Source organism: Mobula hypostoma, chromosome 10 (genome assembly GCF_963921235.1).
Source record: "Mobula hypostoma chromosome 10, sMobHyp1.1, whole genome shotgun sequence".
Taxonomy (NCBI): domain Eukaryota; kingdom Metazoa; phylum Chordata; class Chondrichthyes; order Myliobatiformes; family Myliobatidae; genus Mobula; species Mobula hypostoma.
This window is the reverse complement of record NC_086106.1, coordinates 33277999-33297523: the sequence shown is the minus strand read 5'-3', so window position 1 is coordinate 33297523 and position 19525 is coordinate 33277999. Positions and strand designations below refer to the sequence as shown.

General features: G+C 45.2%; 2 protein-coding genes across 2 annotated transcripts in view; one reads left to right on the top strand and one right to left on the bottom strand.

Moving 5' to 3' along the window:
• Nucleotides 1–19525, top strand: part of LOC134352828 (gastrula zinc finger protein XlCGF8.2DB-like) — a 90895-nt gene that overhangs the window by 7892 nt on the left and 63478 nt on the right. The window lies entirely within an intron of this gene.
• Nucleotides 9100–11459, bottom strand: prmt5 (protein arginine methyltransferase 5). Its single transcript, XM_063061297.1, has one exon. It carries the CDS (start codon nt 11403–11405, stop codon nt 9516–9518), a length of 1890 nt encoding a protein of 629 aa, XP_062917367.1. The 5' UTR covers nt 11406–11459; the 3' UTR covers nt 9100–9515.

The window sequence follows — 19525 nt, the reverse complement described above, 5'->3', positions numbered from 1 at the left end:
GGACGGCAAGGTACATTAGTCTGGAGTAAGATGGGCATTATTATTTTTCATGACCTCATGTGGGAGAACCATATCTCCTTCATCAACAAAATAGTTTGGCAGAGGATATACTTGCGGCAATTGGTAAAATTCCATCTTCCCCAGAAGATACAGTTGCAGTTCTACACTGCCATCTTAGACAGCATCCTCACATCAGCCATGACTGTCTGGTTTGATGCAGCATCCTCTCAATATTCAAGAACATCAATGAACTGTCAGGTCAGCAGGAAAGGTCATTGGCCACAGTCGACCAGCACTGCAGGACTTGTACACGTCCAGCATAAAGAAGCGGCCGGGAAAAAAATATTGCAGACACCACTGAGCCCGCAAACTTCCTCCCCTCCCCCCCACCAAAGGTTCCCTTCTGGAAAGCCCGTAGGGCTATTAAAACAAAAACTTCACACCACCTTAAAATTTCCTTCCCCCAGGCAACTAATCTGATCAACCATTCTAATAAACCCCACTCTCATCTATCTATTGAACAGTCACTACACTGCAAACACCAAATCATTTTTTATAATGCTGTTTATATTATAAATACATAAAGGTATTTGTGCACATTTTATTCCATATTGTACTTTAACCTCTAATTGTATTTTTATATATAATGCTTTGTAGTTGTTGAATGCTGTTTTAATGCATGTTGCAGCCAACACAGCACAACAAATTTCCAATAACTGTAAATATATATGGTGAATAAAATTCCAGTAAACAACAGGTCTGTGAGCCTTACGTCATTGGTAGGGGAATTATTAGAGAAAATTCTAAGGGACAGTATGTTCATTTGGAAATAGAGGGACATTGAGAATAGTCAGCATGGCTTTGTGCAGGTGAAGTCCTGTTTCACTAATTTGGTTCCGTATTTGTTCTGAAGAGACACCCAGGGAGACTGATGAAGACGGGGCTAGCTATATACACACACACACACACACACACACACACAGCAAGATCCTGCAGGGTATGCCTCAGGATCTACTTGGGTAAGACACATGGGATCTAAGGGGAGTTGGCTGATCAGAATCAAAAAGTAAAAGGAGGAAGGGAGTAGTGGTAGAAATATTTTCTGACTGGTAGTCTGTTACTACAGATGCACCACAGAGACTGGTGTGGGAACCCATGCTGTTCGTGACATAGTTATGATGTGAATATCGCAGGAAAGATTCGTAAGTTTACGCATGATGTGAAAATTGTGGCACTGTCTGAGGCTATGGTGAGATACAGATGGTGGATGAGTTGGCAAAGAGGGCGTTAAAGAAAGAAAATGTGGAAATGCACATTAGTATCAGTAAAGCAGAGGTTAAGTGTGTAATCTGGGAAAAAGTCAACTGAATGTGGCAAGAAAGATGGGACAGGGAGGGGAAAGGGAGGCATTTATATCAAATACAAAAGAGTGTTGCAGGTACTAGGGTAGGTAATGGAAACACCCCTACATGTGCTGGAACCCATAGGAATTTTACCTGACCTCCCTGATTTGCAATTCTTGTAACTAACTGATGGACTTCATAAAGAACACCTTGCCGACTGTTTGTGTGAAAAGACCTTAAACTTGCTAGAACTGAGGATGAATCTGAACATATCAATACTTTGACTTGTCTGGCTTTCTGCACCCATTGCAACGCAACCAACACTGCCAGCATCTCCACTACGCAAGTGACCTACGCAGAATTCCCGTTGTTTGTGAGCATTTATACTTGTGCGATGGTGTACCTGCGTCGCTCGGCAATTCGCGCTCGTCACGCATGCGCAGTCACCTGCCCGCGCAAGGCTTCATGGTCATGGTAGTCTCGGGGTAAACAAGACGCGAACAACAGGAATTCTGCAGATGCTGGAAATTCAAGCAACACACATCAAAGTTGCTGGTGGACGCAGCAGGCCAGGCAGCATCTCTAGGAAGAGGTACAGTCGACGTTTCAGGCCGAGACCCTTCGTCAGGACTAACTGAAGAAAGAGTCTTTTTTCGTGCGAAATGAGTCCTGCATAATTTCGGAGCTCTGTAAAGCTTTATGGAAAGCATTACAGCCAGAGTTCCTTCCCTGCCCTTCGATGGGAAGCTATTGCAGCGTAGGATGACATGCGATGCTACCAAGCGGACCAATCACAGCTTCCTTCAGTTAGTCCTGACGAAGGGTCTCGGCCTGAAACGTCGACTGCGCCTCTTCCTATAGATTCTGCCTGGTCTGCTGCGTTCACCAGCAACTTTGATGTATGTTGCTTGAATTTCCAGCATCTGCAGAATTCCTGTTGTTTCCAATCACAGCTGTTGCGTTCTGCGTTGCCGCGACGTGCGGTTACATTTTGGGAGAGGTGCGCGTCGCAGCAACGCAAGCTCTCGCGTAGGGTTCCGCGTCTGCTTTGCGTAGTGTTTGCGGCGACGCGTTGACGCAGGCTTTACCAAACGCAAACGCCGAGACCCTTCGTCAAGACTAACTAAAGGAAGAGCTAGTAAGAGATTTGAAAGTGGGAGAGGTAGTAAGAGATTTGAAAGTCTCCCACTTTCAAATCTCTTACTAGCTCTTCCTTCAGTTAGTCCTGACGAAGGGTCTCGGCCTGAAACGTCGACTGTACCTCTTCCTAGAGATGCTGCCTGACCTGCTGCGTTCACCAGCAACTTTGATGTGTGTGGCACGTGGAGTGTTGTGTGCAGTTCCAGTCCTCTTGAAATGAATGCTAAGAGGTGCGATTTAATGGAGATACGCATACAAAATTGAGATGTATAGATAGTGTAAATGGATAAATGCAAGTAGGCTTCTATCAGTAAGGCTGGAATTAGAGGTCATAGGTTAAGGGTGAAATGTGAAATGTTTAAGGGGAACCTGAGGGGGAGCATCTTCACTCAGAGGGTGGCGAGTGTGGAACAAGCTGCTAGCACAAGTGGTAGATGTGGGATTTCAACATGGAACAGAAATTAGGATAGGTACATGGATGAGATAGGTATGGAGGGCTATGGTCCAGGACTGATGGGACTAGGCAGATTAAGAGTTTGGCATGAACTAGATGGGCCAAAGGGTCTCTTCCTGTGGTGCAATGTTCTATGATTCTGTGACCATAGGAAGTACACGACTGCACTGAAGAGTGCAGAGAAAATTCACCAGAATGTCGACTGGATTGAATTAATTTAGTTGTGGAGAGAGACTGGACAGCTAAGCTTGAGTTCTCTGAAGTAAAAGGAGACTGAATGATGACCAGATACCAAGTAAACAAGCTTATGAGAGGAATAGACAGGAAAAATAAGAACATAAAAACTAGGAGCAGGAGGAGGCCATCGGCCCATCGAGCCTGCCCCGCCATTCAATAAGATCATGGCTGATCTGTCCGTAAACTCAGTTCCATCGACCTGCCTTTTCCCCAAAACCCTTAATTCCCCTATGTAAAAATCTATCTGACTGTATCTTAAATATATTTAGTGAAGAAGCCTTAACTGCTTCCCTGGCCAGAGAATTCCATAGATTCACCACTCTCTGGGGAAAAACAGTTTTTCCTCATCTCTGTTCTAAATCTTCTCCCCTGAATCTTGAGGCAATGTCCCCAAGTTCTAGTCGCAGCTACCAATGGAAGCAACTTTCCTACTTCTATCTTATCTATCACTTTCAAAATGTTGTATGTTTCTATAAAGGTTCCCTCTTATTCTTCTGAATTCCAGAGAGCATAGTCCCAGGCCACTCAATCGCTCCTCATTAACCCCTTCATCTCTGAAATCAACCTGTTGAACCTCCTCTGCACTGCCTCCAAAGCCAGTATATCCTTCCTCAAGTATGGAGACAGACTGCACACAGTATTTCAGGTGCGGCCTCATCAGTACCCTGTATAGTTGCAGCATGACCTCCCTGCTCTTGAATTCAATCCCTCTAAGCAATGAAGACCAACATTCCGTTTGCCTTCTTAATAACCTGTTGTACCTGCAAGCCAACATCTTGCAATTCATGAACAAGCACTCCCAAGTCCCTCTGCACAACAGCATGCTGCAATCTTTCACCATTTAAATAATCTTCTCTTCTATTATTCCTTCCAAAGTGGGTGATCTCGCATTTACCAACATTGTATTCCATCTGCCAGACCACTTAACCTATCTATGTCCCTCTGCATACTCTCCACATCCTCTGTACAATTTGCTTTTCCACTCAGTTTAGTGTCATCAGCAAATTTTGCTACGCGACACTCAGTCCCCTCTTCCAAATCATCAATGTAAATGGTAAACAGCTGCGGGTCCAGCACCAACTCCTGTGATGCCCCACTCACCACTGACTGCCAACCAGAGAAACACCCATTTATACCAACTCCCTGCCTTCTATTGGTTAACCAATCCACTATCCATGCCAATACACTTCCTCCTTCTCCATGCATCCGTGTCTTATTTATAAGTCTCTTGTGCAGCACCTTATCTAACGCCTTCTGGAATTCCAAGTACACAACATCCACCTGTTCCCCTTTATCCACTGCACTCATTATGTTCTCAAAGAACTCCAGTAAGTTTGTCAAACAGGACCTGCCCTTTCTGAATCCATGCTGTCATCAAAAACTTTTACCACAATATTCTGTATACTGTGTGCATTCACATATAACACCTTCAGTCCAGTATTTATCAACCTTTTTGATTTTGTGTCCATGTTACACTGCAACTCATCCCACTGACTGCAATTTTGCCCCATCATCTGCCGCTTGTATACCAACTGCCCCATCCTCAGTCCCATCACTGTTTCCCATCCCCAGTCAAATTAGTTTAAACCCTCCCCAATAGCCCCAGCAAACCTGCCCAAGGAAATTGGTCCCCCTCGGGTTCAGGTGTAATCTGTCCTTTTTGTACAGATTGTACCTTCCCCAGAAGAGATCTCAATGATCTAGAAATCTGATGCCTTGCCCCCTGCACCAGTTCCCCAGCCACTCATTCATTGACAAATCATCCTAAGCTTACCCTCACTGGTGCGCAGCACAGGCAGCAATCTGGAGATTACTACACTGAAGGTCCTGCTTTTCAGCTTTCTACCCAACTTATTATGAGAGGCATAGATAGGAAAGGTCATGATTTTTTTTTAAACCACAATAGGGGTATCAAAAACAACAGGAATAAATTCAAGGTGGATGGAGAGAGTTTTTTTTAGGGAACCTGAGGCTTGCCCCACCCCACCCCCAAGAATGGCTGATTTCTGGAACACACTGCTAGAGGAGGTTATGGAGTCAGTTTATACACATTCACATAAATAAGCAGAGCATAGATGCTTATTTGTCCTGAAGAAGGGTCTCGGGCAAAATGTTGACTGTTTATTCATTTCCATAGATGTTGTCTGACCTGTTGAGTTCCACCAGCATGTTGTGTGCATGAAGTATTTAGGTACTGTGTGTTCCTAATGAAGGAAAATGCAATTATTGTACATGGTAAAAAGATTTGCCACATTTTCTGTGTTGTATAATTCTGTGAATCTATCACTTACAGACCTTAACCAATCAACAAGAGGGATTTACTAGAACAACAGCATCTATGGAAAAGAGTGAACAGTTGATGTTTTAGGATGAGACTCTTCATCAGGACTAGGGGAAAAAAGATAAGTCAGTAAGAAGGCAGGGGGGTGGAGGAATTAATACAAGATGGTAGGTGATAGGTGAAACCAGGAGAGAGGGAGGGGATGAAGTTAAGAGCTTTTCCATTTCCTGGTTTCACCTATTACCTACTCCCAACTCTATACTTCACCCCTCCCCCGGTTTCACCAATCACCTACCACCTTGTACTACTTCTTCCCCTCTCGCCATCAACTTCATCTAACTTCTCTTTTTTCCAACCCTGATGAAGGGTCTCGACCCAAAACGTCAACTCATTACTTTCCATAAATGCTGCTTGGCCTGCTGAGTTCCTCCAGCATTTTATATGTGTCGCTTTGGATTTCCAGCATCTGCAGATTTTCTCGTGTTTGTGGACAAGAGGGATTTTACAGCTATTGTGAATAATAATGAGTAAATAAGGCATGCAATCATTGCAGAATTGTCAGAAAATATTTCAATTTTTGAAATAAATTAGACACTTAGCGTCAATACCCTCAAAGCAAGCTTGTGAGATTCCTGAGAGTACAGAGACTAGACACTACAGATGCTGGAACACGGAAACATATAGCTCAGAAATCCATTTGACCCTTATACAATCTGTTTAGCAATCTAATCACGCTATGAATAATCATAATACATTTCCAAACTGGTAATTTGAATTCGGCTGAAAATTACTTTACAGATTAAGTTCAGTCGTTACTGCTTTATTTATAGTTTGCGGAATATTGCTGTAGCTAAACGCTTAAGAGATGGCGGCATAAGAACCCACAATTCTCTTCAGCACAGCAATGGTTCTATACAGTGCTCGTATACCTACTGCATGCTCACCAGGACCGCGGTGTAGAGCGATGATTTTTGTTTGTGCAGCGCAGAATTAGAAGCGGTAGCAGGAAAGGAGAACTACACCGACTCACCGTCTGGCTCTGATCAAAGGTCCGCTCTACTTCCCGGAGCCGAGTCTTCACACGTGGTCCTCTCTATTTCAATAGGGTTCCGTTTACGCCGCAGAGCATTCTGGGTAGTGATAACCACCATTTTAAGCGTAATAATTCATATATTCAAGTTTGATTTGCTACGCCGATATTTTAGGCGGGGCAACAGATTATGTTTAACTGCCCCGCACCGCCTCGCCATTCTTGTAATTGTTTTCTCTATTGAAATTTTTTTTCTCTATTTATATATACAGCGTGGAGAAGGCCATTCCGGCCCTTAAAGCCACGCCACCAGCAATCACCGATTTAACCCTAGCCTCTTCACGGGGCAATTTGAGGGGTTTTTTTTCACCTAACTCCCTAAATTCACTTTTCAGGGTCCCAAACCTTTCCCTACCTCCTCATTGGTGCCAACATGTGCCTCTATCTGCTAAGACTCCCCCTTTAAAATGTCATGGACCCCACCCGAGACGTCCTTGTCCCTGGCACCTGGGAGGCAATACCTGGGTGTCTCTTTCACGCCCACAGAATCTCGTGTCGTCTCCTCTAACCAAGGAATCCCTCATCACTACTGCAGTCCTCTTCTCTCTTGGATAGGTGGATCCAAGTGATAAGGGGTGATAGGCAAGAGAATTTAATAGAAATAGTGAACTATACAAGTGTCGTGTGAAATGTGATTGAATGTCAAGCACAATCCTTTGGAACCTTCACACAAGAGAGAGTCCATTAATTTGTTCTGACTGTGGGGATTCACTTGTTTGTCCCAAATATGCCCACCAATGAGTTTATATTGTGGAGAGATCATTCACTTGATCCAGCTATGGAGATTCACTTAATTATCCAACTTTTTAAAGACACCAACTTGTTTACACTGAAAAAAATCTAAACGCATAAACAGCATTTTTGAAGCACCAATACCTTGTACATCTGCTCCAAGCATGGGGCAGTAAATATAATAAAAATTAATTTGCACGGTTTTACCATTCATCTCATCCAGGACTGAACTAGCAAGCATGAAACTGGAGTATGCCCTCTTATTGTCAATATCTCTGGGATATTCTTAATACGTCAACTAAATCACCTTTACTATAAATATAATTTGGAAAATCTGCAAAACAACTGGTTGTTCAATGTGTAGATTGCAAATTGGAGAAATGGGACTGCTGGGATTGCTTTACTAGAAGCTAAATTGGATCCGATGGGCCAAATAATCTCTAATATCACAGTACATTTAGCTCTAGTGAGAGGGACATTTTATACCTTCAGTGACAGCAGGTTCTTACACAAGCAAATCTTGTGCCAGTTGAGAGAACCAGGAAGGCCAATGCAAATACAGGGAATACACTGAGATTCTGGGAAGATGTAAAACTACAATGAGTTCCTAACCGAATATGAAGCAGCAGACTTTAAACTTCCAGTTTAAAGTAATTTTGGTAATTATTCAGCAAAGATTTAATGCACCTCTGTAATAATACCAAGTCTACAATTTTATGGCACGTATAACCCCTTTCACATCACCAGTGTTATGGAAGTATGTTTGCTTTATATGGCTATAGAACAGTATTATGTTTTAATATATCCCCTTGGATGATATGCAATTCATACTTTTTATTTCTTGTGCATTATGAAATGGGTCCTTTCATTTGGTGTTTAGAAATCAAATTTCAGTGATAAGTCAGTCAAAAGCAGTCTTCCCCACCACAAGTCAGAAACTACTTCTTAAAGAAATTAGTGAAAATCAAGGTCTGTTATCATAAAAAGCTATTGTGGTAGACAGTCTCATTGAGAAATCTCCAAACAAGAGAGATAGAATTTGTCAGTTCATTATTTACAGTGATCTGTGTGTAAATTGAACAGTTGATATAATTAAATGGCAGAACTGGACAACCTGTTCATTTTGCTTTGCTTTTGATTTCAGTTCCCTGAGAGAATTTTCCAATCAGAGCTCCCACAATGGAGCCCATACCCAGACTGCTCCCTCTCAACGCAACAGAAGCCCATGTACTACCCTGGACAGCCTGAGGTGAGCTTGCATAACCAAAAAAAATTTCAAGCTCCCACAGTTATAAGGGTCCCTGGTTCATCTTTCCACAGATGCTGTGAAAGTGACTCTCTTCTAGCAATTTCTATTCTATTCCACATTCCAGCAGCTGCAGTTTTATTTGGGATCAATAAAAAGGCCTGGCCAGATACATTTGTGGTACATTTATCTCATATTTAGGAGGCCATTCAATGCACTGAGTCTATACCAGTTATCAGAGCAATCCCATCTCCCCACTTGTTTCCCTGCAACCACTTCTCTTAGAAACGTCGTCATCTCCACCCAGATTCTCCTATCACCCATCTATGTTAGGGGTAATTTACGGTCGCCAATTTACCTACTTTCTGCCAGCCAGTGGTGTAGTGGCATCCGCACTGGACTTTGAGGTGACTGGTCCCAGGTTCGAACCTGGCTGGCTCTTTGTACGTTTTCCACCTGGGCTGGGTTGAGCGTCGAGCTAGCAACTCGGCCTCGTTAAAAAAAAGACAAAACTGGTAAAGAAGCGGAAAGGTTGCCGCCGATGTGACACAAAGGCGCAGAAAGGAGCAACAACAACTTGCCTACTTTGGGATACAGGAGGAAATTAGAGTACCTGGGGGAAATCCACATGGAATGGATAAATTCCATGTGGCATTGCAGGCCAAAATCAAACACGGCTTGCTGGAGCCGTGAAGCAGCACTGCACCGTGCTGCCCCTTTTATTTTCGGATTTAAAGACTTTAAAGAGCTTTGCAACAAAATCAGTTTAATGTCAGTAACACAATGCATCATCACATATCCCCCAACTGGGAGCCTCCCATTTTATACTCCCACCCACCCTCCAGCATTGGTAAACACATCATTTTGACCTCTCAACACAGATCACAGTTCAGCAGCACGAGATAGGAGCCAATCCTTGTCAACTACCCCACCTATTGAACATGCACACAGCTACAAGTGGAACACGTCCAAAACTGCCAACGGGCACCATGTCACAGGCCAATGGTGTACGATCTGCCAGTAGGGTTGTGGATGGCAGAACACTCTGGCGAGGTCACTGCCCACTCATACCACACCTTCTTGGGATTGGCACACCTCCAGAAGCGGGCGCACACCATTTCCCCTGCCTTCACAGGAATGGGTTGCTTCAGGGGGAAGAGGATGGGGAACCAGGAGTACATGCCCGGGGAGTGAGTCTCTGGGCGGATGCTCAGCGTCACCTCCTTGTACAGGGTGGTCTCAAAGTAGCCGGCAAACCCGTGCAGCACAGTATTCAGCTTGATGTCAAACTCCAGGCACTTGTAGCGGTTGTTGTTGAAGACACCCCGGTTAGGGTGTGTGAAAGTGAAGCAGGGCTGAGGAGCAGCCAGCTGGTGGAAGTTGTGCAGTCGAACCACATAGGGCATTTCAAACTGAGCCTCCGGGTCGCGGTCCTTCTCTCTGCTGGCGCGCACCTCGTTGTAAAGCTTGGACGAGGAGATGGGAGCGAGGAAAGAGGTGTACTGGCTGGGTATGCTCACTCCGTCCTCCTTCAGGAACCTCTGCGCTCCATCCAAGCATTCTGGCGACAGCTCGTTGTCTCCAAAGGAGCCCAGCAACTCGCTAACGATGATGTCTGCCTTCACGGGCGCCTGCCAGTCCCTCATATCAGAGGAGACCACTGTCACCTGGTCCCCCCACTCCTCATACTTCCAGTTCTGAAGCGTGACGACAGCATTGATGTTCTTCTCAATGGCGAACACTTTAATCTTCCGGTCAGCCTGTCGGGCAGCTCGCAGAGAGGCATTGACCAGGGGGCCCCGGCCCGCTCCCAGAACCATCAGGATATGAACGTTTGTGTCCTTCTCACTCTCCGGGATCCTGTCCAGCAGACACCTGTAGACAGCCTGTTGGTACTGCGAGTATTTGATCGGGTCTTTCTCGAAAATCTCGTAGGTCTGAGACTCCAAGTTATCCATGAGGGGCTGTAACGGGCACTGCAGGTAGTCTTCGTATCCCTTGGCGTAGGTTTCGTACGAGTTGGGCGGGGGTCGGTGCTGGTTGAGATATTCGAGGTACTGCAGGTAAGAGCGGAACTCCTTATCCGAGTGACGGTTTGACCCGGTGATCACGAACTGCACCTCCAGCTTGAAGAACCGGTAGACCAGGTTCTGATGCATCTTGGACAGGACGGGGAAGCCCTTCTTGTTGGTCAGGAAGATGCTGGTGGGCAGCACGGCCGCCTTGATGGGCTCCCCGAGCCAGCGGTCGATGACAGCGTCGGACGGCAGATCTGGCCCGACCTCGAGGGCCAGCGCGATCCTCTTGTTGTAGTCGCACAAGGAGCGGAAATGGTGCCACCACAGCCAGGTCGTCTCCTCCTCGCTGCAGTCCTCCGAGCGCACCACCGGGTCATTCTCTACTAGGTCCTCCCGCATGTCCTCCCAGGAGATGAGCGGCACCCGGATCCAGAAGATCGTGGAGTGGTGTCCGGTCAGCAAGTGGTTGATCAGCACCCTTGCCAGGTTACTGTTGTTCATCTGCCGCAGCGGCAGTAGGAACGCGGGGACACCGAGGTAGGCCGCAAAGTTCAGCTCCTGCAGCAGGGCCTCTTCCGAGTTTCTCCTCACCTGCTCGTCCTCTGAGTCCGCCTGTATCCATGGCGACAGCTTGCCCACGATGAGCGTGTTCCAGTCCCGGCCAGACAGCAACAGATCGGAGCGGGTCAGGGCCGCCGGCCGGTCCTTAGCCGGCCCCGCGCAGAACTCCCGCCTGAAGCGGGGGTGCACGATGGGCATGCAGAGGAAATCGAATCCCTGCCCACCCGCTGTACCTAGGCTCTCCCCGACGTCTGGAACTGCATTCACATCGCGACCACTCGACACACGCGCCCCTGCCGCCATCTTCACCCGGAGGAGTTGCTCGGTGGCCTAGTCCGCCAATAAACAGCGGGGGTCGGCTCAAACCCTACCAATCAACGACGAGAGATGCAGTCTCCACCAGTCAATGGCAGACAATGGATAACCCAGTCATCGGCGGCGGGCGACAGGCTCCACCAATCAGCGACGGGCAGCTGCGACCTTCGTCAATCAACAACGAGCGAAAGGCTCTTAGCCAATCAGCGTCGTCCTCAAGGAATAACTCCCTCCCAGTAACATGAAAAGAGCAGAAACGGCGGACGCCGGATCCGAGAAAAGGCAGTAAATACCGGAGACGGTCATCAGTACAGGCAATAACTTTGAGAAGAGGATCGGCATCATGGAGAATATAGCACAGATTGGCCCTTCGTCCCATTTTCCTGTGTCTGGTCTATATCCTTTTCTATTCATGTATCTGCGCAAATCTTTTAAAACCTGTAATTGTACCCGGCGCTGCAGCTTTCTCTGGCAGCCCATCCAGCAACCTCTGTGAGAAAAAGCTGCTCCCCGTCGCCTTTTTAAACTTTTCCCCTCTTACATTAAACTTATGTCCCTTTATCTTTGAGGGAACTGTTCTGGGGAAAATAGCATTTAACTGAAGTCCTCCAATCCTGGTAACATTCTTGTGAATCTTCTCCGGAAATTTTCTAACCTTTCCAATAGCTGAATGACCCAAACTACACAGAAAACTCCAAGTGTGGTCGCCAATGACTTGTCCGGTTGCAACATGAAGTCCCATTGCCTGTACAGTACTCAGTGGCCTGATCAATGGAGGCAGGCATGCCAAATGCCTTCTTCTCCGACCAGCATTAGACAATCTTGAATCTTGTCCACGCTGGCCACAATGCTTGCTCTTATTTGCCTGCATTCGACCCATACTTCTCTATGCTTTCCTACTTCTCCAAGTGCCCTTTAAACATTGTAATTAAATCTGCATACACCACTTCCTCTGGCAAATGGTCCCATCAAACCAGTCCCCTCCATATGAAAAACCTACCTTCCAGATCTACTTTAAAAATATCCCTCCTCATCTTACGCAGGTGCCTCCTAGTTCTGGCCTCACGGTTGGACAATGACTCTCGATTAACAGATGGATCCATGAGGCAGATGACCTGTTTCAAGGCACCTGAGGCCCTTCAGATACACTGCACCCAAGTCCTGTTTTTTCTCTGCCCTGTTCATCAGTCAGCCAGTTATGCTTACCCCAGTGATGACATCCTACTCCCTCAAAGCCCAATCCAACCCTTGAGATCCAAATCACAGCCCTTCCTGATGCTCATGGGCTCCTACTCCCACCCCAGGGCACATGTTATTAAGCTTAATCATGTAAGGCCTAGAACCACAGTGAATGGGTGCCTTGGACATCAGCCACAATACCATTTTGCAGCAAAGAATGTCAAGAGAGAAACATATGTGGTTCCTCAGATATCCAAAAGAGTATGGATCCAATAAACTAACAATAATTCCAGCTAAATGTTCAGCGGACTCAGAGAGAGGAAAGGGACACCAAAGGACTCTCACCTAGGACTGGAGGTGAAAGTATCCCTATTCCACCCTCACTTGTGGCTGGATGAAACTCGCCATAGAATGAAAGGCTGAGACTAGCCCAGAAGAATAGCTGATGGCCCTAAGGGAGAAAAAGATTCAGACAGAGGTGTGAAGTTAGAAATGTCTTCATAGCAAACAGGTCATTAATTAGTCTTCCCGTGAAATCAGAACTTGACCTAGAACCTTGGCATAAAGATGATGTGTTGATAAAATATCAAAGTATTAATCATCATTCTAATGAGGGAATCATCAACCGTAGCAAAAACAAGTGAAAGAACAAATACGATTAACAGCAGAAATACTTTTAACGGAAAGCTTGCTGGTGAATCAATAGACTGCAGTACTGAGCAAATCCCTTCCCACACATAGAACGGTGTAGCACAGGAACAGGCCTGGAGCTCACAATATAAGCAGGATATCAAATTCACTTCTACCTGCACATGATCTATATCTCACCATTCCCTGCATATTAAGGGACCCGCCCAAAAGCCTCTTGAACATCACTGTTATATCTACTTCCATTACCAACCCTGGCAGCATCAGGTTTAATATGACTGGCATACATGTATCATGAGATTTGTTGTTTTGTGGCAAAAGTACATTCCAGCATATAACAATAATAAAATAAACTATAAATTACAATAAGTATATATAAAAATTACATTAAATAAATAGTGCAAAGAAAGAGAAAAAAAGTGAGGTAGTGTTCATGGGTTCATTGTCCACTCAGAAATCAGATGGGGGAGGGGAAGAAGATGCCCCTGAAATGTCGAGAGTGTGTCTTCAGTCTCCTGTACCTCTTCTTTGATGGCAGCAATGAGGAGAGGGCATGTCCTGGGTGATGGGGGTCCCAAATGATGGATGCCTCCTTTTTGAGGCATTGTCTTTTGAAGGGGTCCTCAAAGTTGAGAAACCTAGTGCCCATCATGGAGTTTTTTTTTTGATACTGTATAGTGGCCCCTCCATACCAGGCAACCAGTTCAAGTGCTCTCTATGGAAGTGATACTGTATAGTGGCCCCTCCATACCAGGCAACCAGTTCAAGTGCTTCTGTGGAAATTTGTGAATGTCTTTGGTGACATATGAAGTTTCCCCAGACTCCTGGTAAAATATAGCCACTGTTGTGCATTCTTTGTAATTGTATCAATATGTTGGGCCCAGAATAGATCTCCAGAGATGCTGTCACCCAGGTACTTGAAACTTCTTACCCTTTCCACTGTTGATCCCTCAATGAAGAACTGATATCTAGTGTGTGTTCCTTCGACTCCCCTTCCCAAAGTCCACAATCAATTCCTTGGTCTTACTGACATTGAGTGCAAGGTTGTTATTGTGACAGCAACCAGCTGATCTATCTTGCTCCTATACACCTCCATGTCAATATCTGAAATCCAGACAACAAACACTGCATACAAAATCCTGCCAGGAAATCGTCTCTTATCATAAATGCATGTCCTCTGGTATTTGACAGGAAAAAGATTCTGACTGGCTTTCTCATCTATGTCTCTCATGGAATTAGGAACTTCTGTCTGGTCTCCCCTCAGTCTCAGATGCTCCAGAGAAAACAATCCAAGTTTGCCCAATCTCTTTTGATAACTCCCTTTAATCCATGTGGCATACCAGTGAACCCCTTCTATATCCTCTCCAGAGCCTCCACATCCTTCCTAATGGGGCAACCAGAACTACACAGAAAATTACATTCCAGGTTCAGCCTAATTAATGTCTCATACAGTTGAAACACGACTTCCTGACTCTTCCACCAGTGTGCTGACTTATGAAGGTAACCATGCTATACACATATTTTACCACTTTATCTGCTTATGTTGTTACTTTCAGGAAGCTATGGTCTTGGACAACAAGATCCCTCTGTACATCAATAGTGTTCAGCGTCCTGTTGTTAACTGTATACTCTCACCTTATACTTAACCTGGCAAAGTCCAATACCAAGCACTTGCCCAGGATAAATTCCGCCTGTCATTTCTCCACCCATTATCTCTAACTGATATGTATCCTTTGACAACGTTCTTTACTGTATGCAACTCCTCCAGTTGTTGTGTCATCAGTAAATTTACCACCCAACCCATTTCATCCAAGTCATTCATTACAAACAACAGAGACTCCAACACTGATTCCCATGGAATGACACTGCTCACAGACCTCAGTCTGAATGTCACCCACCCACCACTAACCTTTAGGCAAGCAAGTTCTGATTCAATCCACCAAGTTACCATGAATCCCATATATCTAAATCCTCCAGATCAGCCTACCTTGATGGACTATGTACAGTGCAATCCACTGTCCTACCCTCAACAAACACTTTTGTCACCTCAAAAATAGTCAATCAAATTTGTCAGACATGACCTGCTTCAGCCATGCTGACTGTCCCTAATTAGCCCATGCTTTTCCAAATGTGACTGAATTCTGACCCTAAGAATCCTCTCCAATAACTTCCCTTGCACTGCTGTTGCTCACCGGCCTATAATTCCTTAGATTATCCATATTTCCCTTCTAAAACAAAGGAAGAACAGTGGTTATTCTCCAGTACTCTGGGACCTCACCTGTGCCTAGAAAGGATACAAAAGTCTTCCTGACGGCCCCTGTAATCTTCTCTCTCTTGCCACTCTCAATAACCTGAGATAGATCCCATCGGGCCTTGGAGACTTATCCACCTTAATGTTTTTCACAAGACCAAATACCACCTCCTTCTTATTCTCAGAATGACCTACGACACAAATATAGATGAGCTGATCCCATTATCCTCCATGTCCTTCTCCTTGGTACATACAGATGCAAAGTATTCATTAAATACCTCACCCACATCCTCGTGCCCCAAGCATAAATTCCTTCCTTTTCCCTTGAGTAGTCCTACCCTCTCCCAAGTTATCCTCTTGCTTTTAATGCATGTAAGATGCCCTGGGTTCTGCTTAACCTTACTCATCAAGGATATTTCATGTCTCCTTTTGGCCCTCCAAAATCCGTGCTCGAGTTCTCGCTTGCTTCCTTTGTATTCCTCAAAGACCCTGACTGACTTCAGCTTCCTAAATCTTACATATGCTTCCATTTACTTTTGACTAACTGGAACGTGCTTCTCCTGAACCGTGGTCAGCCGGATTTGAACCAACTCCGACATTCCTGATGTGGACTTGCTCAATAGCAGCTATTCCCAATTTATTCTCTCTAGCTTCTGCCTAATAATATTACGATTTACCCTCCCAACTTTCTTCTGTGGTGCAGACTTACCTTTACTTTTAACTATCTTAAAATTAAAGAGACGTGATCATTGCTTCCCAGGTCTCTCACTGAAATGCCAGTCACGCGACTAAGCTCATTTCCCAAAACAAGTTTCTGCAATGTCCATTTTCTAACCAGACTATTCACAGTTTTAGGAAACGCTTGTGAATGCACAACAAATTCCACCCCTTCTAGTCCTTTGGTACTAAGGAATTCCCTCAATATTAAAGTCACCTACTTCTGCAATGCTGCTGTCTTTATATCTTTCATAACCTGTCAACATGTCTGTCTCTGTACCTCCTGGTGATTATTGCGTGGCCTATATTACAACCCATCAGTCTGATGTCACCTTTCCCACTTTTGAGCTCCACCCACAACTATCAAAAGACCCCCCCCCCAAATTTAGTATAATCAGCAAACTTGTTAGTCATGCCAAGGACATTCATATCCAAGCCATTTACATAATTCACTGACCCATGAGGTACCTCACTGGAATGCTGCACCAGGAGTAATCTAGAGATCACTACCCTCCAGGTCCTGCATTTTCATTTCTTGCCCAACTCCCTATACTCAGTCTGCAGGTACAAAGGGAATGATGAGATATGGGTTTAGCATACAAAAATGACACTGAGAGACTGTAAACGGTCAACCATTATTGAATGGTAGTACAGTAACGAGGGGCTGAATGGCCCACGCCTCTGTTTGTTTTGATCTTAATGTTTTCACTAAGGAGCTGTTGGCATGTGGCCAAGTGGTTAAGGCATTGCTCTAGTGATCTGAAGGTCGCTAGTTCGAGCCTTGGCTGAGGCAGCATGTTGTATCCTTGAGCAAGGCACTTAACCACACATTGCTCTGCGACGACACCAGTGCCAAGCTGTATGGGTCCTAATGCCCTTCCCTTGGACAACATCGGTGGTGTGGAGAGGGGAGACTTGCAGCATGGGCAACTTCCGGTCTTCCATACAACCCTGCCCAGGCCTGTGCCCTGGAAACCTCCCAAGGCATAAATCCATGGTCTCACGAGACTAACGGATGCCTATAAAAGATGGGAACATGCCCTTCCTGCCCAACAAGCCCACAGTGCACCATTACACCCAGGGGATCAATTAATCCACTAACGGATGCCTATTATTAAGGAGCTGTTGGATGGGGTGATTACATGAGTAGTTTCAACACTAAGAGAGTTATAAGGTGTGATCATCATTCTCCATCAGCATTTTGCAAATGATTATTATCCTTCCTTAACAGTAATCTGTGCAATCTCACCTTTCACTGCAGACAGAGGGGGAGCAGATGAATGCAGATGCAGAATTGCAAACACTAAGCATTGACCATTCTTCCCTCCACAAATACTGGCAGACCTACTGTTTCTTTCTCTGTCCAAGCAGTACTACGGCCAATAACCTCAGCTGAACCAGGTGTGAATCCTAGCCCTCCCCAATGCTGCGTCGGGGTCCTGCGATGTGCCACTGATGCTAGTGTGGGGAGGCCAGTGCTGGGCAGGCCAGGGGGAGCACTGCGATGGCTCACTTGGGTGCGGGCACCATCTGCTCCTTGGTGTTGGCAGACCACCTGGATCCATGTACTCTCTCACAATCTCCTGTGAGAAAATCTTTTAAAATTCATTCCACATTCTCTCCCGATTCAGCAAGGGGTATTCATAAATGTATTTGCAAACAAAAGGAGGCACTATACGTGTGCTAGGCCACATGAAATCACTTTATTAAGAGTTATATAAAACATACCATACAGAAAGAAAAATAAATGATTAATGAAGCAGTAGTACAGAGACAAAATAATACTTATCCACTTAATGAACTGATCTGCAAAATGACAGAGGGAACACAGATATGACAAACTTTCATCTCTCTCTCCCTCACCACCTCTAACCCAGCGACCCAGCCTGAGAAACTTCCCTCTTGCATAAAGAAATTGCTCTTTTTTATACCCTTCATAACACCTTGCACTATCATTTGCCCATGACAAGGCACCAACTGGTACCTGCACATGTACAATGATCGGTCCTTCCCCAAACAAACATGTATTCATCATTATCTATTCTCAAGGCTGTAGACTTGTACTCCTTTCCTCAAAACATTCGCATTTTTAAGCTAACACAGTTTTGTCCCAGAAACTACCATTTTATCTTAGCATATCCCAAGGGGGAATCAAATTTAACTCTTTCCTTAAGACCATAAGACATAGGAACAGAATTAGGCCATTCAGCCTATCAAGTCTGCTCTGCCATTCAGTTGTGGCTGATTTACTATCCTTCTCTACCCCATTTTCCTGCCTTCCCACCAAAAACTCAGACACACTTACTAATTAAAACCTGTCTACCTCCACTGTAAATAGACTGACAGATTTGGCCTCACAGCTGACTGTGGCAATGAACTTTACAGCGTGCCAATCACTGGCTATATTCCTCCTCATCTCTTTTCTAAAGGGATGTCCTTCAATTCTGAGCCTGGGCCCTCTGGTCCTAGACCCTCCCACTACAGGAAACATCTGCTCCGCATCTACTCTATCTAGGTCTTTCAATATTCGATAGGCTTCAGTGAGATTCTCACCCCCCCACCGACCCATTCTTCCAAACTCCAGTGAGTACAAGCCCAGAGCCGTCAAACGTTCCTCATAAGTTAACCATTTCAGTACCAAATCATTGTCGTGACCCTCCTCTGGATCCTGTCCAGTGCCAGCACATCCTTACTTAGATAAACTTCGAACACTCCTGCTGCTGAATGTGGCGGAAAGTGTGGTCTCCCTCCCTCCTTATATAGTTGCCCAGTTCTCCTCAGTAGGAGACTTCTCTCTGACAACAAACTGGGTAGTTGACCTTGAAACTTGTGTAGCCTAATTTAAATAAAGGGGGCACAAAGCTTTCATCAGATTCACCAGAAGGTGATGAGAGAGACAGCCTCCAGCAATGGCCCCAAAAGGTGAGTTGCCAAAGGACTGGAGGATACTTTATTTAAGAAGGATGTCTTTACTTAAGAAGGATGCCAAAGAAGATCTGGGAACTATAGACAAGTAAGCCTATTATCAGTGCAAGATGCGTTACTGGAGAAGACACTGAGCACCCAGATAGACATGCATTTGGAAATACAGGGGTCAATTATGCATAGCATTGCTTTGTCTGTGGGAGATCATATTTCATGAATTTGATTGAATTGTTTGGAGTAAATGACCAAGAAGGTCGATGATAGCATGATGGTAGATGTGGTATGTATGGACTTCAGTAAGGCCTTTAATAAGGACCTGCATGGCAGGTTGCTATGGAAAATTGGATTAGATGATATGTAGATCACAATTGGCTTGATGGTTGGAAGC

Bases quoted from the DNA above. Each gene is read 5' to 3' on its own strand.
- prmt5 (XM_063061297.1), bottom strand. From the start codon at position 11,405: ATGGCGGCAGGGGCGCGTGTGTCGAGTGGTCGCGATGTGAATGCAGTT.